This window comes from Dendropsophus ebraccatus, chromosome 15 (assembly GCF_027789765.1).
Source record: "Dendropsophus ebraccatus isolate aDenEbr1 chromosome 15, aDenEbr1.pat, whole genome shotgun sequence".
Classification (NCBI taxonomy): domain Eukaryota; kingdom Metazoa; phylum Chordata; class Amphibia; order Anura; family Hylidae; genus Dendropsophus; species Dendropsophus ebraccatus.
This window is the reverse complement of record NC_091468.1, coordinates 57,034,140-57,061,331: the sequence shown is the minus strand read 5'-3', so window position 1 is coordinate 57,061,331 and position 27,192 is coordinate 57,034,140. Positions and strand designations below refer to the sequence as shown.

Genomic DNA, 27,192 nt, shown 5'->3' with positions numbered 1-27,192 from the left:
CTGCTGATCTGGATTTGCGGGTGTGCAGGGAGAACTAATGTACATTTAGAACAAGGACAGAAAAAAAAAAAAAAATATCTATCTTTTTGTTTTACACAGAGAGCAAAAAAAACAAAACAAAAAACAAAATGGTAAATTATTTTCTGAATTCGTAACAAATTGTTAATTCCATAAAAAAACTTCAATTTCTTTTGCAGAAACAAAATGCAAAAGATGAATATTTACTATTAAATACAAAACCTGTTAATATTGTCAGTGAGATCTACAGAGCACAGCCCCTCCCCCTTTAAGGCTCTGCAGGGGCGGGTCTGTTCAACTATTTTTGCAAAGATACATAAAATAATGAGAATAGCGCAGGATACATGACAAACATCACACACAGTGGCCCCAGCTGCCTTCTGGCACTGAGGGTCATACATGTATGGAGTCACAGCTCCAGGCACTGAGTGAAGTGTGCACCCCTTCCGAGGAGATCAAAGTCATGTCTAGCGCCTCTCTGTGGCATCCAGGGGCCTAGAGCAGAAAATACTTTCTTCGGTACTGCAGAGACAATGGACAGGAAAGCAGCAGCGGTACAGGAACAGTCATAGGGTATATAAGGAGCCACTCTGCAGCACGGAGACAAAAATCTTCATCCCATGACGTGAGCAGACGACACGCGAGGTAGCACTGGACTCCGCCACACTGGAAGGGCAGAGGGCTTAGACTAGAATCCTTAGAAGGAAGGAGAATCCAGCTCCAAGCGCCAGACCTAGCGACAGGAAGAATGCCATGATGGCGCCAGCGGTTTCAGCCTCGTGAACATTCACCTTCCTGCAGGGGCAAGAGAGGAACGTGAGAAGAATGCAATGTGAGATCACCCTCCCTGGGGTAACCCTGTGTGTGAGGGGACAACATGGCCCTCCCCCAAAGCCTTGACCCATCCAGAAAGAACCAAAGCAACAGTGAACCTGACTCCACTATGAGGAGACCCTCAACACTAATTACAGAGGCTAAACTCAACCACTACGGAGACACCCTCACCTCCCACTCATGAAGACACCTCACCCACCAACGGCAAGGAGACTGCCTCCTTTACCCTTGAAAGGATATCCCAATAACCTGAGGAGACCATAACTGCAAGCCACACAGAGATCCCCAATAGCCATAAGAAAACGCCATTACAAGGTGCTCCCATCAACTGCAAGACCCCCCCACCCTTCCAGCCACGAGAACCTTTGCCAGCCAGGAAAAGACTCCTTTACACCTTTGACAAGATGCCCCCTCGAACCACAAGGAGACCCATCCTCCAGCCATGCACAGACTCTCTTGCACATCATACTTACTTGGGACCGAAGCACATGCACAGACTAGCCAGGTAGCCATTGGAGACTGCGAACAGCACCATGATGATAATGTACCAGGCGTCGTGTGCCAAGTAGACGGGCAGGTAGGTGCGGGGGATGACGTTACACAGCATGAAGAGGGGGAGAAAGATCAGGCGGGCGGCCACAAAGATGGGCAGCAACTTACTATCCTTCCCAGGCTGCAGGAGACACAACACAGCAGAGAGGGCATTATAATGACATCTATGCCCAATATGTATATCAATCCCCCTTACAGGTTGTACACTGTGACCTATACCCCACGCCGTATGCTCTATGTCCTGTACCCTACACCCCATACCCCGCACCGCATACTCTACGCCCTGTACACTACACCTTTTATTCCGTATCCTAAACCCTGTATTCTGTACCCAGGTGTTTCTCATCTTAGTAACAGGTCATGGGTCAATGATAGAACTCTAGTCAGTGCATCAGGGATTCTCTGGACAGGATATCTTCACATCATGACCTGTGATAACTACTGCTGAATTACAAAACCTTACACCATGTACTTCACCCTGTACACCCCGTATCCTACACCCTGTATTACGTACCGTACACCATATACATCACACTGTGTACCCTGTATTACGTATCCTACAGCATGTACACCACACTGTGTACCCTGTATCCTACACTCTGTATTGTGTACCCTACTCCCTCTATCCACTACACATTGTATCCCATACCTTCCCTTATGTACTTTACACCCTGTATAATATACCCTACCCCATGTACCCTGTACCTTGTATCTCATACCGTACAATATTGCACCCCACACTGTGTATCCTATACACTACACAGTGTATCCCATGTAACCTACACCCTGTTTTCTACAATCTCTATCCAGTACCCTATAAGCCATATCCTATTCCCTGTATTCTGTACCCTACACCCTGTAGTGTCAGTCACCAGCAACACACACGACACATCATGACATTTGCAGAACGTCACTCTGTCCTCTCTACCTCCTGACAGATACCCAGTCATATATCCTGCAGACTATCGCACTCTCCCTCATACTCACCCACATGACCAGGGAGGTAAGGCTCCGTCCGGCCCAGTCGAAAAGATTGAACAGTAGGAAACATGAGACGGGGATGAAGTACTTTCCTGTGGAGATGAGAGCGGGTGTCACGCGGAATGGGGATAACATATAGAGTGTGTCATGTATAGTTGGCGTCACATAGAGTGGTTGTGTGTGTGTGTGTGTGTGGGGGGGGGGGATTTGTTTAGGGGGCTGCCTATTACATACTCGCAGCGGGATGACAATTCCACTGCAAGTATGTAATCCTATTGAAACTGACAGGAGGGGAATCGCAGCAGATTTTGCTACGAACTCGCAGCGCGTGAAATCCGCTGCGATTCCGTGATACATGAAGCTACCCTAAAGATTGTTTTGGCTATGTTGTCTGAGACTTGGAAGTTGGAGGAATGGACAGGATAGACAAGACATATCTGTATATTCCAAGCTTATACAGTAAGTCGTTCAAGTCATTTTTTCATAAAAGTCAGAGAAGTATTAAGACTTAACTTTTCTATCTAGTATAAGATTTTATGTATGCAATATCACACTATTTTTTTTATAATCAATTTGTTACTTTACTAATATACTATTTCCTCACAATTAATCTGTTATTATACTACTAAAATTGCATTGTATCTTAAAGACGTTCCACCAAAGTGAAAAATGCAGACAGGCAGTAGGGTGTGGGCAAATAAGAAACAATGTATTTTTACTAGAGATGAGCGAACCTCGAACATGCTCGAGTCCATCCGAACCCGAACTTTCGGCATTTGATTAGCGGGGGCTGCTGAAGTTGAATAAAGCTCTAAGGCTATGTGGAAAACATGGATATAGTCATTGGCTGTATCCATGTTTTCCAGACAACCTTAGAGCTTTATCCAAGTTCAGCAGCCCCCGCTAATCAAATGCCGAACGATTGGGTTCGGATGGACTCGAACCCGAACCCGGTTCGCTCATCTCTCATTTTTACCCATCCACGTGCCCCGTAGTGCCGCTCTAGAGACCCGTTGACAGGTGTTCTGCAGCTCTCCTAGCTGCAACATCATGTACCCAGCTGAGTGATTGCCCACTCAGCCAATCAGTGACCGGGGTGGGGCACCACCCTAGTCACTGACTGGCTAAGCAGGCAGTCCCTGAGCTGGAAGAGCAGAGGTTTCCTGCGTACCTGGTTTCCAGCTGAAGGTGACAGCCAGCGGCCATCAACGGGACCTGGGAGTGGCGCACCAGAGGCACGAGGTGACGAGTTTACTTGTTTATTATTTTCTCACACACCCCTGTCTGCCTGACGTTTTTCATTCGCTTAGGACTTTCTCTTTAAGGTGTAGCCTTCTTCAAAGATCTAGCTAAACCTGTTGAATAAAACTTGGCTAAAGCAGCAGGGTTCACATATAGCTGCGAGTGGGCTTCACATGGAGAGGAGGGTCACATATAGAGGAGATAACATATAGCAAGTGTCATGTATACAGTGGGGAAAATAAGTACTTGATACACTGCCGATTTTGTAAGTTTTCTCAACCCAGGTAACGAATTCAAACATTTGCAATTAATCCAGGTAAGGAGTGCAGAGTAGGGGGAGCTTCTTAAAGAAAAACTAAGGGTGGTATTCCACGGGCCGATGGGGCCCGATAAACGTTTACTGGGCCTATTCCACGGCCCCGATTATCGTTAAACAAGGGCTGCAAGGACATCGTTACCGATGTCCTTGCAGCTCTTGCTTAACTAGTATACATACCTATTCATGGTGCAGGGCTCCTCTTCTCCTGCTTCTTCCCGGGTCCCGCTCGCTCCTCCAGCTTCAGGGCGGCCTGTGTCAGCTGACAAGCCGCTCAGCCAATCACTGGCCAGGACCGCCGCGGCCTGTGATTGGCTGAGCGGCCTGTCAGCTGACACAGGCCGCCCTGATGCTGGAGGAGCGCGCAGGACCCGGGAAGAAGCAGGAGAAGAGGAGCCCTGCACCATGAATAGGTAATGTATATCGTCAGTCGCCGACCGCGCACCGCTATTCCACGTAGTGGTACACTGTCGGCGCCCGACAAATATAGGTCCGGACCTATATCAACGATCAGCCGATGACAACGATCATCGGCTGATCATTGTCTGTAGTCCACGGAGCGATAATCGTCCGAATCGGACCGATTCGGCCGATTATCGCTCCGTGGAATAGGGCCCTAAGGGCCCATTCTTACTACTGAATTGGCGCCGAAATTCTTTTAACGGAGGCGTGCACAAGTCCTTCCATTCAAACAGAGAAAACGCTAAATTCGGCTCCGAGTCCACGCGGACGGGTTCCGTGTGGAATTTCGCCGCAAATCTCATAGTGTGAATGGGCCCTATCAGGTCTGTGAGAGACAGAACTCTTACTGGTTGGTTAGTGATCAAATACTTATTTCATGCAATAAATTATTTAAAAATCATACAATGTGATTTTCTGGATTTTTTTTTTATAGATTCTGCCCCACACAGTTGAAGTGTACCCACTTATAAAATGACTCATCTCTCCATTGTTGGTAAGTAGGTAAACTTGCAAAATCGGCAGTGTATCAAATACTTATTTTGCCCTCTGTAGCTGGGATAGGGAGTAACATAAAGCAGGGGTCACATATAGCAAGGAGGGGGCATCACGTATAGTGGTGGGCAGGGTGAATTGGAGGGGAGAGTGGGGGTCACATAGCAGGGAACTGGCACACGAACAGTCGATAAATTACTATAGCACCTACCCCACTCAGAGTCACCGGCAATGGTTGACTTGACGTCTGCGGTGACTGATGGGAAGATCCCAATGGTGACAGTGAAGACGAGGCAGACTGATAGTGCCAGGACCCAGATCTAAAACCAGACACTGTAGGTGATATGGGCAGCAGATGGGAGGGTTTCTGGAGGGGGCCAATCTCAGACTACTCACCTTCTTTAGGATCATGAAGATGGATTGCTTCGCGGGTGTCTGGGCTTCAGACTCCAGAACGTGGTCACCTGATGGGGCAAAAAAAAAATTATAAAATGATATACCCCTTCAAAGAGCAACACATTCAACCTCCCTGCACTTCCCTCTCATGCCACACCCAGGTCACATTCATCCATCCCTTCTGCCCCAGACAGAACACAACCACCACATCCCACCCCACAGGTGAAATAAATTCACCCCACCCCCTGCCTTCCTGCCCTGTTGCTTACCCTTGGGCAGCAGATCCTTCTTCAGCTCCACATCATTGGCTGCGGTGTTAATGGCGGCATTCTTCAGATTCTCCACAGTGTAAAACTGGTAAAATTCCTAGAATAAATCAATGATATAAGTAAGTATAGATTATATAAGTATCAGATCTGGCGACCACCTAATAAATAGAAATCAGACCTGGCCTCCCCCTGTAAAATTACCAGACCTGCTACCAATGTGTTAGTATCAGACCTGGTGACACCATAGAAGTGCTAGACTGGATGTCCCCCAATTATATAAGTATCGGACCTTGGTTAGGTAAAATCTAAATCAGCAGGGGATGTGATAAAAAGCAAGTTTACAATCATTATTTTTTATAATGCTTTAAAACAAAGCTATACTTACTTGAAATCCTAGTCCAGTCTCTTAAGAGGGCCTTCACACGTAACGGATCCGCAGTGGATTTCTCACTGTGAATTCGCAGCGAGATCCGCTGCAGATCCCTGCCCTGTACACTCTATGGGAAGAAACTCGCAGCGGGATTGACATCCCCCTGTGAGTATGTCAGCAGCCTGCCCACCGCCAGAGAGTAAACAACCTTCTCCATGCTCCGGCTTGCTTCGGGGGTTCCCAGCACGTCCCTCTCGGCCAATCAGTGCGCTGCCCTGCCCATAGAGTGTACAGGGCAGGGATCCGCAAAGGATCTCGCTGCAAATTCGCAGTGAGAAATCCGCTGTGGATCCATTACGTGTGAAGGCACCCTAAAAGCAACTTTTTAGGTGGTTTGGCGCACTGCAGGCAGGACTACACTGAGTGCACCAATCCGCCCCGGTCAGCCTGCCACTTCCAATCAATAATTTTCCAGCATTTTGCAGTGATGAGTGCCGGAGTGACGTCATTGTAGAGAGCCATTCCAATATCCATTAGAAGGGGCAGTGCAGCTTGGGTGGATTGGTGCACTGAGGGCAGTAGTCCCACCCCTGCACCAAACAGTCACATAAGCAAATGGATTAAACGACAAGAAAGTACATGAAAATAGCATCCTTCATCCTCAGCGCCATGTGTGCTATAGGGACATATGAACAGATTAGATGCTTCTAACCTGCTGATAGTTTCCCTTTAAGCAGAGGCATGCATAATATATGTGCTAAGAAGCTCGTGTCAGCATTATGAAGGGAGGGTTTCCCTATTCGGGAGTTCCCTAACCAACCTAGGGCTGTAAATCAAGAGAGTAGATTAAAACTGGAAAAGCAAGTTGCAGTAGGTGGAGTGTGGTGTGGAAGGGAGTGGAGGGAAGGGGAGAAGAAGAGAGGAATCGGGAAAGGAGCTGTGATGATCAAAAGTGGTTTCTGTCCCCACTGACCCCTCGTCGTTTCGTAGTTGGACCTAACTATTTTGTGCGTTTTACATTCAGCTTCATTATTTATTTGTATTATTGTAGGTTTTTACCACAAACCGTGTGTTGGGGGTTGTCTTTCTCCTACCTTTTTTGGTTTCTAAATTTATATGTTACATTACAGGAGGCTTTACACCAAGCTGTACCCCTCATGAGCCACATGGCACAGACTGAACCACTATAACAAGGTCATCAGCTGTATGATCAGCGGCGCCTCCTCCCAGACGTTATAAAGCTCTGCCCACCGTAAAGCATTGCCTCCCGCACTCACCAGTTTATGGAGCGCCAGGTAGGATAAAAGAGCAAGGAGGATGACAACACAGGCCGTGATGAAGTATCCAAAGGCACTGTCCTCCAACGCTGAGCCACCTGCGAACAACAGAGACAGATTATTATAACACCTCCACAGGGATTATAGGAGGAGGATCCAGATTATTGTAACACGTCCCACACAGAATATAGGCGGTAAAGTGGGACTGGACTATTGTAACACCACTTACTGGCTATTGCGCAGATCATGGCGAACGCTGCAAAGGTCCCTGCCAGTCCCTGACCACTCATGATCGGAGCCGTGTAACTGGCCGGGAACAGAGCCGCCAATCCAAAGAGACTGCCCTGGAGGAGAGCGCCGAACGCTGCGGAAGACACACAAAGACATCAGAAAGAAGCAGCAATGGTCGCGGCCCTACTCATTTCTCTCCCCAATTACTTACAGTTGATGAAGACAATTTTGATCATAGTTAAAGTGAAAAAGGTGACAGGTGAGAAATCGATCTTCACAAATATGGCTGTGAGCAGAAAGACCAAGAAGATGGCGACCAGGCTGCCGGCGATACGAATATTCTGAGAGATTCTGGAAAATACAGAAACCATGAAGCCAACCACACCACATCTGCTATTTTATACCAACCCCCTCAAGTTATAATTGCCAGAGACATTACTGTTATAATCCCACCCCCTAAACTTATAATGCCCAGAGACATAACTGCTATCCGCCCCCTCTCCCCAGGGGCATAATCTCCAGCGATATTACCATTATAATCCCCTTAATTCTCAGGGTATAATCCCCAGATGGAGTTACTCACCGGCGGTGCAGAATGGAGTTCAGGCAGGTGAAGATGAGGAGGGGTAACATGGCGCACAGGGTCATCACGTTGTTGAACTTGCTCTGTAGCTGGGTACGGGGGGGCTCCATCGCTCTCATCGCGGTGTCGTTGCTGGAGACGTTGAGGAGGATGGAGGCGCTTATGTTGCCATCACTGGGGATCATTCTATCATCCGCAGGCTCTGCCAGACGACTGGTGAAATACTAAGAAAAGAAAGACGATCAGCTGCTATACGGTGTCCCACTACATATACTATAACCCAGAGGTGGGGTTACCCTATTAGCACCTCCCTATGTTGGATAATGTTGGCGGCTCCAGGCTCAGGTTGTGTAGCCCTATAGCTGTGACCGGGCCCAGATAGTCACACTGCTCACTCACCATAGTCGCCGTCATGAAGAAATTCCATGGTAACAAAGTGCCAAGTCCGAGCATGAAGAATATCAGCCAGACGCCATTGTACCTGCAGGGAGAGAGAAACACACTATTAACAGGGGTCACGGTTGTGGCCGCAACACGGCTATACTTGCAGTGCACCGGGGAAGGCTGGATGGTGACCATTGCTGCAAGGAGGCGCCAGGCCTTTGGCTACATCCTATATAATGCTGTCCAACATACAACACTGTGCAGCTTTATAGTGCTATACACTGGAGAGGTATGCCACAGAATACAACAACCTATACCTCCTATGTATAAAAGAAGCGCAGTGTGAATGGTACCTAAACTGGAGCTGAGATCCCAGACTCCTCTGGCTGGCGGACCACTCACAGAGTGAATGGGATGAGTCTGTGCTAAGTGGCCATGCTGCTAAGACCTGTCGGTCTCCTAAATCATCCTGCCCTGCTTACAGAGCAGATGGCCACATCAGTTCCAGAGCTTAACCCACCAGGTGTTGGGAACATCATCAGGGAGCTTACCTGTCCTTAGGGGGTGCCGTCATGGTGGACAGTCAGGAAGCTGCAGTCTGGAAGCCTGCAAAATAAAGGGAAACTTTGAGGGTTACAGGAAGTCACAGCCCCACCCATCTGGTAACTAAAGGTGAACTCCACCTAGTATGTATCTGCACAATATGACTTATATATACAGCACTGTGCAATGTCGCAGAACCCATGTGCTATTGCTGTTGTGTATGTATGTAGGTCGGTACTGAAGATAGCTATAGGCTGGGTATTCTGTAAATGGTTTATTGTAAGTGTTTATTGCATTTTCACCACTAGGTGTCTCTCTGTATTTCCCTCTATGGCTAAAGCACAGTTGAAGGTTTACATGTAATGGGTTAATGATGTACATGAGAGTTGGCTAGCTGGCCTATACCTGCTGAGGGTACCTCACAAAAGTGGTGAAGCAGACCGTGTGGGGGTAGTCTTTTAGTTAGTCAGTGTTAGTGAGTACCAGAGAAAGAGTGTTCCCTGCTGAGAGACTTTCCAAGGCCTTTCCAGCCAGCCAGGGCCCCAGGCTGGGCACCACATTGAGTCATACGGTGCATTTGGAGCCTGATTCTGCCAGCATCCTCTTCTTCAAGCGTTACTGCACGTTAGCTTTGTTGGCCTAGTAAAACTGAGGTGTGACTACTGTCAACAGGGACCAAGACCTATCCACGCTGAGGGGCAATCCTAAACAATCTCCTAAAAGTCCTGCAACGTTCACCAGGAGCTTCAACCAGCCTGCAGTTTGGAAAGAGCACCTATAGCCGACTTACTCAGCTGCACCTCCCTAAAAACCCCAGCGGCTAGCTTACACTTCAGTGGGGCCTGTGTTCCTGGATCGTGTCTCTCTGTCCCCTCAACCAGCATTAAGTGGATTGTCATAGCCGTGGATACAGGTACTTCTTTTCAAGTTATCGCCACCGACTCCGAAGTAGTTAAAGCCTCTTACAGCTGAGTACTTTAATATCTGGATAGATTCAGCTTAAAGTAACCATCCCAAGAACAGTGATTCTAGTATTTCAAGTATTATCAAGGATACTGTTAGCCAACTCTCAAACTAGCTCTATTGCACCTTGCATATAAAAGAACTGTGTTTACTGCACCTTTAAGAAACTGTTTTACTACACCACATAGGCTACAAATACACCTCTGACGGTGTGTTTTGTGATCCAGATAGGGCCTCTATCATCCAAAGCCCTGTGACAAGTGCCGCAGCGGTACAGCAACACCTTGCAAATACCCATTATCACCCCTGGGTTACCACACTGTTGTACATTTTTTGAGTGAAGTGGTGTGGCTAAACATTATCACCAAAGGGTTAAAGATGGGCATGACATTATACTGAGCCACATGATTACAGGCCAGTCCCTCAAGTAACCAATACTTCCTCTACCCTGATAATCTGTACTCACACCAATCCCCCCTCAAATAATGTCCCCTCCCTCAATCCCTCTGCCTCCCTCAGATAATCCCCCCCCCCGACAATCTTTATTGTCCCTCCTCAAATTTATAATTCCCCCACCACCTCCTCCAATAATCTATACTCCATCTTTGAATAATCTATATTTCCCCCTCTTCAAATAATCTATACTCACCCTCCAATACTGCCCTCCTCCTCCCCAGATAATCTATACTCCCCCCCCATACTGCCCTCCTCCTCCGCAGATAATCTATACTCCCCCCCCCCATACTGCCCTCCTCCTCCGCAGATAATCTATACTCCCCCCCCCCAATACTGCCCTCCTCCTCCGCAGATAATCTATACTCCTCCCCCCATACTGCCCGCCTCCTCCGCAGATAATCTATACTCACCCCCCATACTGCCCTCTTCCTCCGCAGATAATCTATACCCCCCATACTGCCCTCCTCCTCCGCAGATAATCTATACTCCTCCCCCCATACTGCCCTCCTCCTCCGCAGATAATCTATACCCCCCATACTGCCCTCTTCCTCCGCAGATAATCTATACTCCCGCCCCCCCCCCCATACGGCCCTCCTCCTCCCCAGATAATCTATACTCCCCCCCCATACTGCCCTCCTCCTCCGCAGATAATCTATACTCACCCCCCCCCCCATACTGCCCTCTTCCTTCGCAGATAATCTATACCCCCCATACTGCCCTCTTCCTCCGCAGATAATCCATACTCCCGCCCCCCCCCCCATACGGCCCTCCTCCTCCTTAAATAATCTATATTTCCCCCTCCTCCTCAAATAATCTATACCCCCATACTGCCCTCCTCCACAGATAATCTATACTCCCCCCTCCTCCACAGATAATCTATACTCCCCCCTCCTCCACAGATAATCTATACTCCCCCCTCCTCCACAGATAATCTATACTCCCCCCTCCTCCACTCACTTCAGCAGAACAAAGTCCATCAAATTCCCCATAGAAAGCTAATAAATGTTACAGAGCCAAAAAGCTGAGCCAGAGGAATCTGAGGAGAACGCGGAGACCTCCAAAATCTGAGAAAAACAAGAAATTAACACACAAGCGAGCGGCCATGATGATATCTGACAGGGCCCATGCAGGTGGTCAGGTCGAGGCCTCTGGCCTTCTCTGATGATATTTTGGCATTAGCCTTGGTGTTTGCCATATTTTGGTCACCATGTCTGGATAAGACCATAGATTGCTGTTTCTTGTCCATAGTCACCAATCAGTGGACAGCTTCTGTTTCTGCTGAGTAGATCACTAGATGAAAGCTGTGCTCTGATTGGCTGTTCTGTGTGACAAGAGGAGGTGTTGTCTGTTTCTGGCACATCATATGACTAATGTGATACTGGAGGGGGGTCAGGCCTGATTCTTCCAGAACATCTGCTGACAATCTGCACGGGCCAGGACAGCACTGTAACTTTCCACTCTCCGCAGCCCTAACTAGATAGGGGCCTCTCACTCAGCAGAGACCCTCATATTAAATGATGTATACAGATAGGGGCCCCACACTGTAAGCAGAGCCCCTCATGGCGGTGTATACAGATAGGGGCCCCACACTGTCAGCAGGGCTTCTCATCATGGTAATGTATACAGATAGGGGCCCCACACTGTAAGCAGAGCCCTTAATGGCGGTGTATACAGATAGGGGCCCCACACTGTAAGCAGAGCCCCTCATGGCGGTGTATACAGATAGGGACCCCACACTGTCAGCAGGGCTCCTCATCATGGTAATGTATACAGATAGGGGCCCCACACTGTAAGCAGAGCCCTTAATGGCGGTGTATACAAATAGGGGCCCCACACTGTAAGCAGAGCCCTTAATGGCGGTGTATACAAATAGGGGCCCCACACTGTAAGCAGAGCCCTTAATGGCGGTGTATACAAATAGGGGCCCCACACTGTAAGCAGAGCCCTTAATGGCGGTGTATACAGATAGGGGCCCCACACTGTAAGCAGAGCCCTTAATGGCGGTGTATACAAATAGGGGCCCCACACTGTCAACAGAGCCCCTCATGGTGGTGTATACAAATAGGAGCCCCATATAATGGCGGTGTATACAGATAGGGACCCCACACTGTCAACAGGGCTCCTGATCATAGTGATGTACATGGGCCATGTACCCCCTATAGAGACCAGAGGGTCATATAGGGAGTGTATACATAATACAGAAGGCCTTTATATCCATCACAAAGACTGTAGGGGCCTTGTCATGGGTGTGCATATAGATAAGGGTCCGCCAACCAAAGTGGGAGTAGGGGGTGCAGGGACCACTGGGACCCCCACTATTCACAAAGACAGTTGAATGGAGTAGGAATCAGATTTTAACTGTCCAATTCTTTTGTTCCTGAGGAGATAAGCTGCCACCAGAGGAACCTGACAGCACCTTTCTCCTCCTCTCTATTTAAAACAAAAAAAAAATGCTCAGCAGAGGTGAGCATCCATGAGTATGGAGGGATAGGGACAGATCGTGGTTGGCTTCCTGATGTGAATGAGCATGTTAGTCCTTCCATCCTTCTATAGACTTTAGGACTGAGTGGGCTGGAGGAAAACAACTCCTGACAGTCGTCCTGTTCACAATACTCCCAGTGACAGGCAGCTAGGGAGGGATCAGCTCCTGTAGGAACTCCCCTAGTGTTACTATTATGATGTGGCACTGTTGTGACCTTCTTCTAAACCTGTGGGAAATCCCTCTGCCCTCCTCAGAGACAGACCCCTCTCTTGTAGAGGCTGTAGTAGCCATGTCTGGGCCGGGGGCAGAGGGTAGACCCTCAGGATGGACAGCGGCACAGCAGGACAGGCTCCATAGCCTGCAGTCTCCACAACTTGGAGGAGTGCGCAGTAGGGTTTTACCACCTGTATCCAATAGGCCTGCAATACCCTTGAGCAGTAGTAGCTATCATGGAGGCAGGGCAGGCAGTTGCTATGGGGCCCGGGCCTCCCACCATGGTAGCTACATCTCACAGCACCCACATCCAGTGTGGGACTGGGCCACAGATGATTCTCTGGTGGGCCGACCTCCTAATGTAGTTACCTCTGCTAAGAGAGACGTCCCGCCCGCCCACCTGCCAGGGTCCCCTGCAGAGCAGGACTGCAGTGATTTCTCTACAATGCTTCCCCTTTCCTTCCGGCACATGTGACCTCCCACAGACTCCTCCGCCTCCTCTCCTGCCTGTGCTGCTCTATGCTTCTCTCCAGCAGCCTGGGCCTCTGGTCATGTGACCTCACACAGACTCCACCCCCTCCTCTCCTGCCTGTACGGCTCTCTGCTGGTCTCCAGCAGCCTGGGCCTCTGGTCATGTGACCTCCCACAGACTCCTCCGCCTCCTCTCCTGCCTGTGCTGCTCTATGCTTCTCTCCAGCAGCCTGGGCTTCTGGTCATGTGACCTCACATAGACTCCTCCGCCTCCTCTCCTGCCTGTGTGGCTCCCTGCTTGTCTCCAGCAGCCTGGGCCTCTGGTCATGTGACCTCACACAGACTCCTCCCCCTCCTCTCCTGCCTGTGTGCCTCCCTGCTTGTCTCCAGCAGCCTGGGCCTCTGGTCATGTGACCTCACACAGACTCCTCCCCCTCCTCTCCTGCCTGTGTGCCTCCCTGCTTGTCTCCAGCAGCCTGGGCCTCTGGTCATGTGACCTCACACAGACTCCTCCGCCTCCTCTCCTGCCTGTGTGCCTCCCTGCTTGTCTCCAGCAGCCTGGGCCTCTGGTCATGTGACCTCACACAGACTCCACCCCCTCCTCTCCTGCCTATGAGGCTCTCTGCTTGTTTCCAGCAGCCTGGGCCTCTGGTCATGTGACCTTACACAGACTCCACCCCCTCCTCTCCTGCCTATGAGGCTCTCTGCTGGTCTCTTGTAATAGTACGGACCTGAAGAATATAGATGACATGTCAGGTATATTACATGGTGAACATTGTATATGCAGTCGGGGGGTGGGGGGGGCACTTTATAAAATTATTATGGGGGGGGGTTATACGCCAAGTATCGAAATGGTATCGAGTATCAAAATAAAAAAGTTGGTATTGGTATCGAACTCAAAATTCTGGTATTGTGACATCACTAGTGTGTATAGTGTGAGGTATCCAGTCATGTGTATTTATATGTGTGTGTGTAGTATCGTATCGTCATGTGTATATATGCGTGTGTGTAGTATTCAGTCATGTGTATATATGTTTGTGTAGTATTCAGTCATGTTTATATGTGTGTGTGTAGTATCCAGTCATGTGTGTGTGTGTATATATATGTGTGTGTGTGTAGTATCGTATCGTCATGTGTATATATGCGTGTGTGTAGTATTCAGTCATGTTTATATGTGTGTGTGTAGTATCCAGTCATGTGTGTGTGTATATATATATATATATATATATATATATATATATATATATGTGTGTGTGTGTGTAGTATCCAGTCATGTGTATATATGTGTGTGTAGTATCCAGTCATGTGTATATGTGTGTGCGTAGTATCCAGTCATGTGTATATATGTGTGTGTAGTATCCAGTCATGTGTATATATGTGTGTGCGTAGTATCCAGTCATGTGTATATATGTGTGTGTGTAGTATCCAGTCATGTGTATATATACATGTGTGTGTGCGTAGTATCCAGTCATGTTTATATGTGTATGTGTAGTATCCAGTCATGTGTATATATGTGTGCGTAGTATCCAGTCATGTGTATATATGTGTGCGTAGTATCCAGTCATGTGTGTATATATATGTATATATATGTGTGTGTGTGTAGTATCGTCATGTGTATATATGTGTGCGTAGTATCCAGTCATGTGTGTATATATTATATATATATATATGTGTGTGTGTGTGTAGTATCCAGTCATGTGTATATGTGTGTGTGTGTGTAGTATCCAGTCATATGTATATATGTGTATGTGTAGTATCCAGTCATGTGTATATATATGTGTATGTGTAGTATCCAGTCATGTGTATATATGTGTGTGTAGTATCCAGTCATGTGTATATATGTGTGTGTAGTATCCAGTCATGTGTATATATGTGTGTGTGTAGTATCCAGTCATGTGTATATATGTGTGTGTGTGTAGTATCCAGTCATGTGTATATATGTGTGTGTAGTATCCAGTCATGTGTATATATGTGTGTGTAGTATCCAGTCATGTGTATATGTGTGTGTGTGTGTAGTATCCAGTCATGTGTATATGTGTGTGTAGTATCCAGTCATGTTTATATGTGTGTAGTGTCCATGTAGACTATGCATGTCAGACACGTATAGCAGAAAATATATGTATAAGGCTACGTTTTCACCTGATGACCATGCCCGGCTTCTCCCTCTTTTATTAATGTTCATCTGACAATCTATATAGCTGAGCCCTGGAGTGACGTTGTTGCAGAGCATTGCCTCACTATTTATTAGAAGAGGCTGACAAGCAATAGTCCCAGCGCAGTCCATAAGCGTTAGTTCTCCCAGCTCCCTGGTGCTCGAATAACGTCATTCGTGCGCCGGAAATCTGGGAGAGCAAAACACCACGGAACTGCACTTAGTCAGGTGAGTATGTGCATCCGAGGGGGAGGGTGGCCCGTACACTCTCTTACTATGGGGCCCCATGAATCCTAGCTATGCCCCTGCCCTTGAGCCCCTCTTATACACCACCACTCAGGGCAGGGACAGGGTTAATAGTGCCGGGTCACAGAACTGATGTATAAATAGAGAACGATCACAGCAATCATGTGACCCAGCGTAGCATCGATTACAGCACAGACAGTGCTATAAATATAACGGGAGAGAAGGGATACTGTGCAACATACAGCACCAGAGCAAAGACCTAGAGAAGTGGTACTGTGCAACATACAGCACCAGAGCAAAGACCTAGAGAAGTGGTACTGTGCAACATACAGCACCAGAGCAAAGACCTAGAGAAGTGGTACTGTGCAACATACAGCACCAGAGCAACGACCTAGAGAAGTGGTACTGTGCAACATACAGCACCAGAGCAACGACCTAGAGAAGTGGTACTGTGCAACATACAGCACCAGAGCAAAGACCTAGAGAAGTGGTACTGTGCAGTGTTTATATATACAGTATGAGAACATATACTGAGAATTACACCCAGTATACAGGACAGGAGAAGTGGTACTGTGCAGTGTCCATATATACAGAATAAGAGCAGATACTGAGGATTACACCCAGCATGCAGGACAGGAGAAGTGGTACTGTGCACTGTATATATATAAAGAATAAGAGCAGATACTGAGGATTACACCCAGCATACAGGACAGGAGAAGTGGTACTGTGCAGTGTCCATATATACAGAATAAGAGCAGATACTGAGGATTGCACCCAGTATACAGGACAGGAGAAGTGGTACTGTGCACTGTATATATATATATATATATATATATATATATATATATATATATATATATACATATACATATATATATATATATATATATACAGAATAAGAGCAGATACTGAGTTGTTCGGTGTAGTGGGGATTACTCCCAGTATACAGGACAGGAGAAGTGGTACAGTGCAATATTCATAAATACAGAATAGGAGAATTGGTACTGTGCATCCATTTGATGTCCTCATCTGACTGGTCCTTCACCCCCAGAGCTCTGACCCAGTGGGACCCCTGAGTTCCTGACTTGAGGCTTCGCCCACTTTTCCTATAATGGTGTTCGGTGACCCCACATTGTTTCGGCCCCCACACCCAGCTCTGATATGTCGCTTTTCCTGAGTTCATGAGGAAATCACATTTCCAGATTGACATATTTGTAAGCCCTTGGGGTCCTAATGATGGAAAGAAGAGAAAAACACCAGAAGACAATTAAGATAAAGGTGATTGCGGTGGTAACAGTAGTAGTGGTGGTAATGGTGATGATGATGGGGGTAGCAGTGGTGGTAATGAAGAATGGGGAAGCAGTGGTGATTCCCCCCCCCTGGTAATGTACGGAGCAGGTGCGATGTGACTCTGGTACCTGGTAGATTACAGAGCAGGTGCAGTGTGCAGGTGCTGGGTCTTCGATAATGTACAATGCAGGAACAGTGTGATTACCCCCCTGGTAATGTACAGCGCTGTAGCGGTGTGATTCAGGACCCCCCCCCCCCCCCGTAATGTACAGAGCAGGAGCGGTGTGATTCAGGACACCCCCCCCCCCCCCGTAATGTACAAAGCAGGTGCGGTGTGATTTAGGACCCCCGGTAATGTACAGAGCAGGAGCGGTGTGATTCAGGACCCCATCCCCCGGTAATGCACAGAGCAGGTGCAGTGAGACTCAGGGGACCCCCATATTAATTTACAGAGCAGGTGCGGTGTGATTTAGGACCCCCCCGGTAATGTACAGAGCAAGTGCAGCTCTGGGGGCCCCCATAGCAATGTACAGAGTAGGTGCGGTGTGACTCAGGGGCCCCCACAGTAATGTACAGAGCAGGTGCGTTGCGACTCAGGGGCCCCCATAGTAATGTACAGAGCAGGTGCGGTGTGAGGCAGGGGCCCCCGGTAATGTGCAGAGCAGGTGCGGTGTGACAAAGGGGTCTACCTAGTAATGTACAGAGCAAGTGCGGTGTGACAAAGGGGTCTACCTAGTAATGTACAGAGCAGGTGCGGTGTGATTCAGGGGTCTACCTAGTAATGTACAGCGCAGGTGCAGTGTGGCTCAGGGGCCCCCGGTTATGTACAGAGCAGGTGCGGTGTGAGGCAGGGGCCCCCGGTAATGTGCAGAGCAGGTGCGGTGTGACAAAGGGGTCTACCTAGTAATGTACAGAGCAAGTGCGGTGTGACAAAGGGGTCTACCTAGTAATGTACAGAGCAAGTGCGGTGTGACAAAGGGGTCTACCTAGTAATGTACAGAGCAGGTGCGGTGTGATTCAGGGGTCTACCTAGTAATGTACAGCGCAGGTGCAGTGTGGCTCAGGGGCCCCCGGTTATGTACAGAGCAGGTGCGGTGTGAGGCAGGGGCCCCCGGTAATGTACAGAGCAGGTGCGGTGTGATTCAGGGGTCTACCTAGTAATGTACAGAGCAGGTGCGGTGTGACTCAGGGGCCCCCGGTAATGTACAGAGCAGGTGCGGTGTGACTCAGGGGTCTACCTAGTAATGTACAGAGCAGGTGCGGTGTGATTCAGGGGTCTACCTAGTAATGTACAGCGCAGGTGCAGTGTGGCTCAGATGCCCCCGGTTATGTACAGAGCAGGTGCGATATGATTCAGGGGCCCCCATAGTAATGTACAGAGCAGGTGCGGTGTGACACAGGGGTCTACCTAGTAATGTACAGAGCAGGTGCGGTGTGACACAGGGGTCTACCTAGTAATGTACAGAGCAGGTGCGGTGTGACTCAGGGGTCTACCTAGTAATGTACAGAGCAGGAGCGGTGTGACACAGGGGTCTACCTAGTAATGTACAGAGCAGGTGCGGTGTGACACAGGGGTCTACCTAGTAATGTACAGAGCAGGTGCGGTGTGACTCAGGGGTCTACCTAGTAATGTACATAGCAGGTGCGGTGTGATTCAGGGGTCTACCTAGTAATGTACAGAGCAGGTGCAGTGTGGCTCATGGGCCCCCGGTAATGTACAGTGCAGGTGCGATATGATTCAGGGGCCCCCATAGTAATGTACAGAGCAGGTACAGTGTTATTCAGGACCCCCCAGTAATGTACAGAGCAGGTGCGATATGATTCAGGACCCCGATAATGTACAGAGCAGGTGCGGTGTGATTCAGGACCCTGATAATGTACAGAGCAGGTGCGGTGTGATTCAGGACCCCGATAATGTACAGAGCAGGTGCGGTGTGATTCAGGACCCTGATAATGTACAGAGCAGGTGCGGTGTGATTCAGGACCCCCGGTAATGTACAGAGCAGGTGTGGTGTGATTCAGGGACTATAGTTTCTGTGCCATCCTTTGCTTGGGCCCCTGGATGCAGGAGGGGGTCAGATACCTGAATACATAATAGAGATGTGGCCCCGGGAACACGTGGAGCAGCCACGTGGAGCTCATATCCTGTCTCCTTCCTTGCCTGAGGCTGAGTACACAGGAGCCCCTGCCGCATCAACTGCTCACGTATCAGCCGCCTGTCATTCAGGATCAGTGTAAAGCTGGGTGACAACCAATATGTCAGTCACTGCCGTTCCCCTACAGCCCGAGGAAATAATATAGTACAGCAGATCCTATGTGCCTTTCAGGGGCCCAGGAAAGCTTGATGACAACTAGTGGGCCCTAAGCTTTCTAGAGGACAAAGAAGGTGATGACAGTGTAGTCTTAGGGAGATGTACATGAGGATTTAAGGGGGTTAACAGGCCACTCCGGGGGAGTCAGCGGAGTCACCACACTGAGGTGTCACCTGCCCCCACGCAGGAAACTCATGCAGCAAAACAAGCAAGGGAATTAATGTCCTGGGGGCTATGTGGCAGTATTAAATGGGCTCAATGCGGCAGAATTATATGGACACTATATGGTGGTATTATATAGGCACTATGCAGAATTATTAAACAAGCACTATATGGTGAGATTTTATTGGCACTATGCAAAATTATTATATGGGCACTATGCAAAATTATTATATGGATAGTATTATATGGGCACTATGCAAAATACATGGGCACTATATGGTGATATTATATAGGCACTATGCAGAATTATTACATGGGCGCAATATGGAGATCTATATGAGGACTATGCAGAATTATGGCATGGCACTATATGGCGGTACTATATGAGCACTATACAGAATTATTACATGGGCACTATATGGTGGTATTATATAGGCACTCAGCACTTATATAGCACTATGCGGAGTTATTACATGGGCATTATATGGCGGTACTTTATGAGCACTATGCAGAATTACTACATGGGCACTATATGGTGGTATATAGGCACTATACAGAACTATTGCATAGGCTGCATTATATAGGCACTATGCAGCATTGCTACGTGGGCATTATATGGTAGTATTATGTAGGCAGTTTGTAGCAGTATTACATGGGCAATATATGGTAGTATAAGAACACTGCAATGGTATTACATAAGCACTATATGTTGGTATTCTGAGGACACTGTGGCAGAATTATATGGTTAGTATATGGCGGTATTATAAGAACACTGCAGTGGTATTACATAAGCACTATATGTCGGTATTATAAGGACACTTTGTGGCAGACTTATAGGTGATGTGAATTGTCATCAGAGGGAGTAATTTTGATTAGGTCTGCAGAGTTGCGGGGTCTCACAATGTCTCATCCATCATTGTCCCTACAACACAAGGGATCAAAATAGCAACAAAGTGAAAGGTTCCAGGAAAGTGTTAAATGTGTCAAGAGGGCGAGGCAGCATGCGACATGCCCGAGGGGGTTAATGTAGAATGTCAGCACCAGGAAACATCCAGGAGGTATGGTGTCACCTACTGATCCCAGCTAAACAGGAAGGGGTTAACTCAGACAAGCCTAGCTGCGGGGAGGGGGGCAGCAGTTCATGGCAGGTCCGGCAGGAACAGGTTAATACAGGGGGTGGTGAGAACAGGAGATGTGGGGTGTAGCTGGCATTGGCAGCTCCACGTGATGCCACAACCGGTGCTGCCTGCCAATGAGGCATCAATCCCAGCACAGGATTCATCCCCCCCCCCCTCCAGCCAGTGCATCATGCCTGGACCGCACTGCACCCGGTGCCCCCTCCGGCCTGGGCCTCATGCCTTGACCACATTGTACCCAGTGCCCCCTCCAGCCTGGGCCTCATGCCTGGACCTCTCTGCACCCGGTGCCCCCTCCAGCCTGTGCCTCATGCCTGGACCTCTCTGCACCCAGTGCCCCCTCCGGCCTGTGCCTCATGTGTGGACCTCTCTGTACCTAGCGCCCCCCTCCAGCCTGTGCCTCATGTCTAGACCTCTCTGCAACCAGTGCCCCCTCCGGCCTGTGCCTCATGAGTGGACCTCTCTGTACCTAGCGCCCCCCTCCAGCCTGTGCCTCATGTCTAGACCTCTCTGCACCCGGTGCCCCTTCCGGCCTGTGCCACACGCCTAGACCTCTTCACCCGGTGCTCCCTTAAGCCTGTGCCTCATGTCAGGACCTCTCTTCACCCGGTTCCCCCTCCAGCCTGTGCTTCATGCCTGGACTTCTCTGTACACAGTGCCCCCCTCCAGCCTGTGCCTCACGCCTAGACCTCTCTGCACCCTGTGCCCCCTCCAGCCTGTGTCTCATGCCTGGACCTCTCTGTACCTAGCGCCCCCCTCCAGCCTGGGCCTCGCGCCTAGACCTCTCTGCACCCGGTGCCCCCTCTGGCCTGTGCCTCATGCGTGGACCTCTCTGTACCTAGGGCCCCCCTCCAGCCTGTGCCTCATGCCTAGACCTCTCTGCACCCGGTGCCCCCTCCGGCCTGTGCCTCACGCCTAGACCTCTCTTCACCCGGTGCTCCCTTAAGCCTGTGCCTCATGTCTGGATGCTCGAACCTCTCTGCACCCGGTGCCCCCTCCAGCCTGTGTTTCATGCTCGAACCTCTCTGCACCCGGTGCCCCCTCCAGCCTGTGCTTCATGCCTGGACTTCTCTGTACCCAGTGCTCCCTCCAGCCTGTGCCTTACGCCTAGACCTCTCTGCACCCGGTGCCCCCTCCAGCCTGTGCCTCACGCCTAGACCTCTCTGCACCCGGTACCCCTTCCAGCCTGTGCCTCACGCCTAGAACTCTCTGCACCCGGTGCCCCCTCCGGCCTGTGCCTCATGCTTGAACCTCTCTGCACCTGATGCCCCCTCTGGCCTGTGCCACATATCTGGAGCGCACTGCACCTGATGCTCCTTCAAGCCAGGGCCAGACTACAGTCACACCACTGTGAGCTGCAGGCATACAGGATGATGAAACTACGTGGGGGGATTAGGGTGGTGGTGGGTGCTTGTGATGATCCCAGCCATAGATAATGCTCTGCTGTGTATACTCCATGTGAGGTGGTGGCTGATTTATTTCCATATAAACCTGCACCAGATCAGGCTGGAGCGCGGCCCCCAGCGCAGGAGTTACAGATAGGAGGCCGCAATAAGCCGCTCAGCAGTAACTAATCTCCTGGCTAATGAAGAATCCTCGGATCCCACCGATCACAAGTCAATGACACCAAAAGATTACCGGGCAAGAGCTAGTGTTTTCTATAATCAACCAGTGCCAGGGGAGCAATGGTGAGGATGTCCAATGTAACCTCAATGTCCTGTTACATGGGGGTATCCATGTGTCAGTGTCAATGTCCTGTTACATGGGGGTCTCCATGTCCACACCACAGCGGGGGCACAGAGTCACATATCAGCAGGACGTGACCCGTGTGTAGATCTGGCGGGTAGAAGTGTACAGCACTTGTTTGTCAGACGTGGATCAAAGTCCCAACTGTACAGGCTGTAAACTTCTGCCCGGACAATGTCAACTGAAGGTGGGGCCGGGTCCAAGAGCTAGCACTTCTATCAGGTTGCAGATTCTACTACACTCTGCACAACCTGGAGGGAAAAGCTAGGGGACAGAGGGAAAGGAAGCACAGCCTGAGGGTCTGGGGCACGATGGGAGGCAAGGACCACTGCATGAGACCTCATCATCTGGAAGACCACCACATCAGAATTGGACTTCAAAAGGTCCACCATGCAAGGCCTGCTCTACTGAAAGACCACTGCCACGTGAGGCCTCCTCTCCACAATGACCGCCAACATGTGAGGCCTCCTCTCCACAATGACCGCCGACATGTGAGGCCTCCTCTCCACAATGACCGCCGACATGTGAGGCCTCCTCTCCACAATGACCGCCAATATGTTAGGCCGCCTCTCCACAATGACCGCCGACATGCGAGGCCTCCTCTCCATGATGACCACCGACATGCGAGGCCTCATCACAATGACTGTTGACACACAAGGCCTCTTCTCGACAACGACCACTGCCATATGAAGCCTCCTCTTCATGACTACGGCCCCCACTTGAGGCCTCTTCTCTACAATGACCGCCATCACGCAAAGCCTCCTCTCCCAGACTACCACCACCATACGAGGCCTCCTCTCCACAACAACTGGTGACATGTGAGCCCTCATGTAGTATGTAATCCCTAGCCCACTGTGCTAGGATCACTTGAGATGTGTGAAGTGTGTGGTTAATTGGGGTCAACGACTGGTGTGTGTATAAACATTGCGTCACCCTCCACCCTACAACTTTACTGGACACAAGGCAGAATTGGGACCAGAACCTGAGGCCCCAGCATGTGAGACCTTATCTGCTAGAGGAGGCCTCAGCGGTCACATGATGAGGCTTATCTCTCCCCCAGACGTCTCACATCTGCTGCATCATCACCTCACACGCTCTTTTCCTCATTTCTGCTGCTTACAATTGTCTGTCACACCAGGGAACCGCAGAGCTGAGCATGACTGTATCACGAGCCGATATACACCACCAGAACAGTAGGCACCATCGCACAAGCCGATAAACACCAGCTCCGCACACAATATCGTACGAGCTGAGATACACCAATTCAGCAGACGTTATCACACATGATAAGCTTAGTTACATAGCTCACTACATATCATACATGATGGATACGCCAACTCAGCAGACACCATCACACATGATAACCTTAGGAGCACAGCTCAGCACACAGTAAGGGATTAGCTATGGCAGGTCAGCAGACAGTATCACATGTATCAAGCTTAGATACACCAGCCCAGCACACACTATTACGTAAAAACCTTGGATACACATCCGAGCAGACAATATCGCACGTGACACCTCCTGCCAGTATACAGAGAGACTTGTAATAACCTTACGTACAGTTTACACGTGTTGGATCCGGTAGGTGTGAACACGGTTTATGGACTTCAGAAAATATCCGCACAATGAAACACATAACACGTTGCTTCTTTGCAAGTGTGAGCGGAGCAACAACATACAACTGGGGACAAGATCTATGGGACCCCCGGAGCCGACACCCCCCCCCCCTCTTACCTGTGACCACATTCCTGGCCAGGACCCTGCAGGTGACCACACGAGGAGGACAGAGATGACATCACAAAGGGGAGGGGGGGCAGTCTAATACCTGTGAAGGGGCAGCACATCTATTCAGTATAAGGGGATTAATGGGGGGGTTGTCAGGGGCTCAGGTGGGGGAGGGGGACACAGTCACGTTCCGTCATTGGCTGCAGGCGCCGTGGTCCCAGAACTCCAACAGCAACAAATAGCTTTTACTTGACTTGAAGAGAACAATGAACACATGACCCCAATATGAGGGGGAGTGTGGGGAGGTACACTGAGTGCCAACTACTCTGTTCTGGGATGATGGCGGTGATTCATTGGCAGTGCCCTCTCTCTTTAGGTGCACCGCAGCAGAAGGATGGTAGTACTCTCTTTCTCCTGATGTAGTACCCTGGAAGCAGGATCGCAGTGCTCTCGTTCTGTAGGAGTAATTCCCCAGCAGCAGGATGGCAGTACCCTCTCTCTTTTTGGGTGTTGTACCCTGGCAGCAGGACGGCAGTACCCTCTCTCTCTCTTTTTTTGGTGTAGTATCCTGGCAGCAGGACAGCAGTACCCTCTCTTTTTTTGGGTGTAGTATCCTGGCAGCAGGATGGCAGTACCCTCTCTATTTTTGTGTGTAGTATCCTGCCAGCAGGACAGCAGAACCCTTTCTTTTTTGGGGTGTAGCAGCAGGACAGCAGTGCCCTCTCTTTTTTTGGGTGTAGTTCACTGGCAGCAGGATGGCAGTACCCTCTCTCTCTTTATGTGTAGTACCCTATCTCTTTTTGTGTGTAATACCCTTGCAGCAGGATGGCAGTGCCCTATCTCTTTTTATGTGTAGTACCCTTGCAGCAGGATGGCAGTACCCTCTCTCTTTTTGGGTGTAGTACCCTGGCAGCAGGACGGCAGTACCCTCTCTCTTTTTGGGTGTAGTACCCTGGCAGCAGGACGGCAGTACCCTCTCTTTCTTTTTTTGTGTGTAGTATCCTGGCAGCAGGACGGCAGTACCCACTCTCTCTTTTTTGGGGTGTAGTATCCTGCCAGCAGGACAGCAGTACCCTTTCTTTTTTGGGGTGTAGTATCAGGATGGCAGTACCCTCTCTCTTTTTGTGTGTAATACCCTGGCAGCAGGACAGCAGTACCCTCTCTTTTTTTTTGGGTGTAGTTCCCTGGCAGCAGGATGGCAGTACCCTCTCTCTCTTTATGTGTAGTACCCTGGCAGCAGGATGGCAGTACCCCATCTCTTTTTGGGTGTAGTACCCTGGCAGCAGGCTGTGGGTAGCAGAGTATCCGCCTCTGCCCTTGGGGCGACTTTCCACCCAGATAGCAGGAATCTGCCCGTGTCTTCTCTAATCTTTGTGCTGACACAGAATGGATACAAAGTCTGAGCAGATAGAAGGAGAAGACGCTGTAACAGAGACAAATACTCAGATACCCCTGCCACGGGCCCCCTTCAGCACCCACATGACACCGCTGTGTACCCCCAGCACCAACATGGCCCTTCAGAATCCTCCGCCAGCACATGGCATAAGCAAGGATATCAGATGCCAGGACAACTGGATTTAACCCTATCCTGGACACACTTAACCCCTCCAGCTGCAGAGCCCGAGCCCCTCGTCTCGTCTCTCTTGTATGTTCCTTTACTCTGACAACTCTGCTGGGCACCGCACATGTCTGTATATCCACATGGGCTGCCAAGTGGCCCCTTAAAGTATTTGTCAGGATCAGTGACTGTCACCATTGATCTACCTCCCTCCCACAGAACATGAGCCCCCCATGTCTTACCTCAGCTACTGTGGGGGTCTCCTCCTGGATGGCACAAACTGCTGCCTGCCTGACTGTGTCTATCTGCACAGTTGTAGATACATCTCAATGAGTTGTGAGCAGCTACCTCTCCCCTCCCCCTGCACAGCTCCTCCCTGACACAGCCGAGAGCAATCACCACACCAGAGAGAACTCCATTCATGAACTGCCCCCAGCCGAGACCCATGGGATGGGACACACAACTACCCCAACCTCAGGACGACTCACAGGGAACAACACTTCCCTACAACCCCCAACATCCAGCACCTGATGGAGAACATCTCCATGGGAAGCCAGAAACACCTAATACTACAACCAAATAATACACCTCAAACATGCCACAATACATACATTAGTAGTAGAAACCATATATTCTTGTATATAGGGGCAGTATTATAGTAGTTATATTCTTGTAAATAGGAGCAGTATTATAGTAGTTATATTCTTGTATATAGGAGGCAGTATTATAGTAGTTATATTCTTGTATATTTGAGCAGTATTATAGTAGTTATATTCTTGTATATAGAAGCAGTATTATAGTAGTTATATTCTTGTATATAGGAGCAGTATTATAGTAGTTATATTCTTGTATATAGGGGGCAGTATTATAGTAGTTATATTCTTGTATATAGGAGCAGTATTATAGTAGTTATATTCTTGTATATAGGAGCAGTATTTTAGTAGTTATATTCTTGTATATAGGAGCAGTATTATAGTAGTTATAGTTCAGGGTCAAGAAACAGAGTCTCGCACTCACCGGACTGAAGCTGCAAGTGGTTTATTTCCGATACATCAGAATAGGCTAGGCGGGGAGAGGGGAGATGGCAGAGCAGGTGTGTTCAGCAGGAGCAACAAATGTTTCACGCCTACAGTGGCGCTTCGTCGGGCTAGGAACGCCATGTACGTGCAGGGGAGGTGCTTAAGTAACGATGCAGTTAACAATAAAGTTGTTGAAAAACAATCAATAAAGTTGTTACAAAGAACAAAATAAAAAACAGACACAAGTACACACGGAATTCAGTTATAGCAGAGTATTAAGATCATTCCTCTCATTGAGGCCGCTTGGCCCG

The 27,192-nt window shown here is 49.2% G+C and overlaps 1 protein-coding gene across 3 annotated transcripts; it reads right to left on the bottom strand.

The window, feature by feature from the left end:
- Positions 1-124: 124 nt before the first annotated feature.
- Positions 125-26,210, bottom strand: SLC29A1 (solute carrier family 29 member 1 (Augustine blood group)). 3 transcript variants are annotated; one of them, XM_069955370.1, is made up of 13 exons: positions 26,105-26,210; positions 8,959-9,013; positions 8,423-8,504; positions 8,024-8,247; positions 7,652-7,791; positions 7,439-7,573; positions 7,210-7,307; positions 5,563-5,659; positions 5,294-5,361; positions 5,109-5,217; positions 2,392-2,477; positions 1,326-1,525; positions 125-813 (listed from the first exon to the last, which is right to left on the bottom strand). In XM_069955370.1, the coding sequence occupies exons 2-13, from the start codon at positions 8,979-8,981 to the stop codon at positions 702-704; spliced, it is 1,374 nt and encodes a 457-aa protein (XP_069811471.1). In that variant the 5' UTR covers positions 8,982-9,013; positions 26,105-26,210; the 3' UTR covers positions 125-701. The 3 variants fall into 3 exon arrangements, with proteins under 3 accessions (XP_069811471.1, XP_069811473.1, XP_069811472.1); XM_069955372.1 differs by lacking the exon at positions 26,105-26,210 and adding an exon at positions 24,314-24,333; XM_069955371.1 differs by lacking the exon at positions 26,105-26,210 and adding an exon at positions 13,434-13,506.
- Between the last annotated feature and the right edge of the window lie 982 nt (positions 26,211-27,192).

Coding starts and splice junctions, on each gene's coding strand:
- SLC29A1 (XM_069955370.1), bottom strand. CDS start 8,981: ATGACGGCACCCCCTAAGGACAG. Junction 8,505..8,958: donor ACGGCACCCCCTAAGGACAG/GTAAGCTCCCTG, acceptor CTCTCCCTGCAG/GTACAATGGCGTCTGGCTGA. Junction 5,218..5,293: donor TCTTCATGATCCTAAAGAAG/GTGAGTAGTCTG, acceptor GTCTGGTTTTAG/ATCTGGGTCCTGGCACTATC.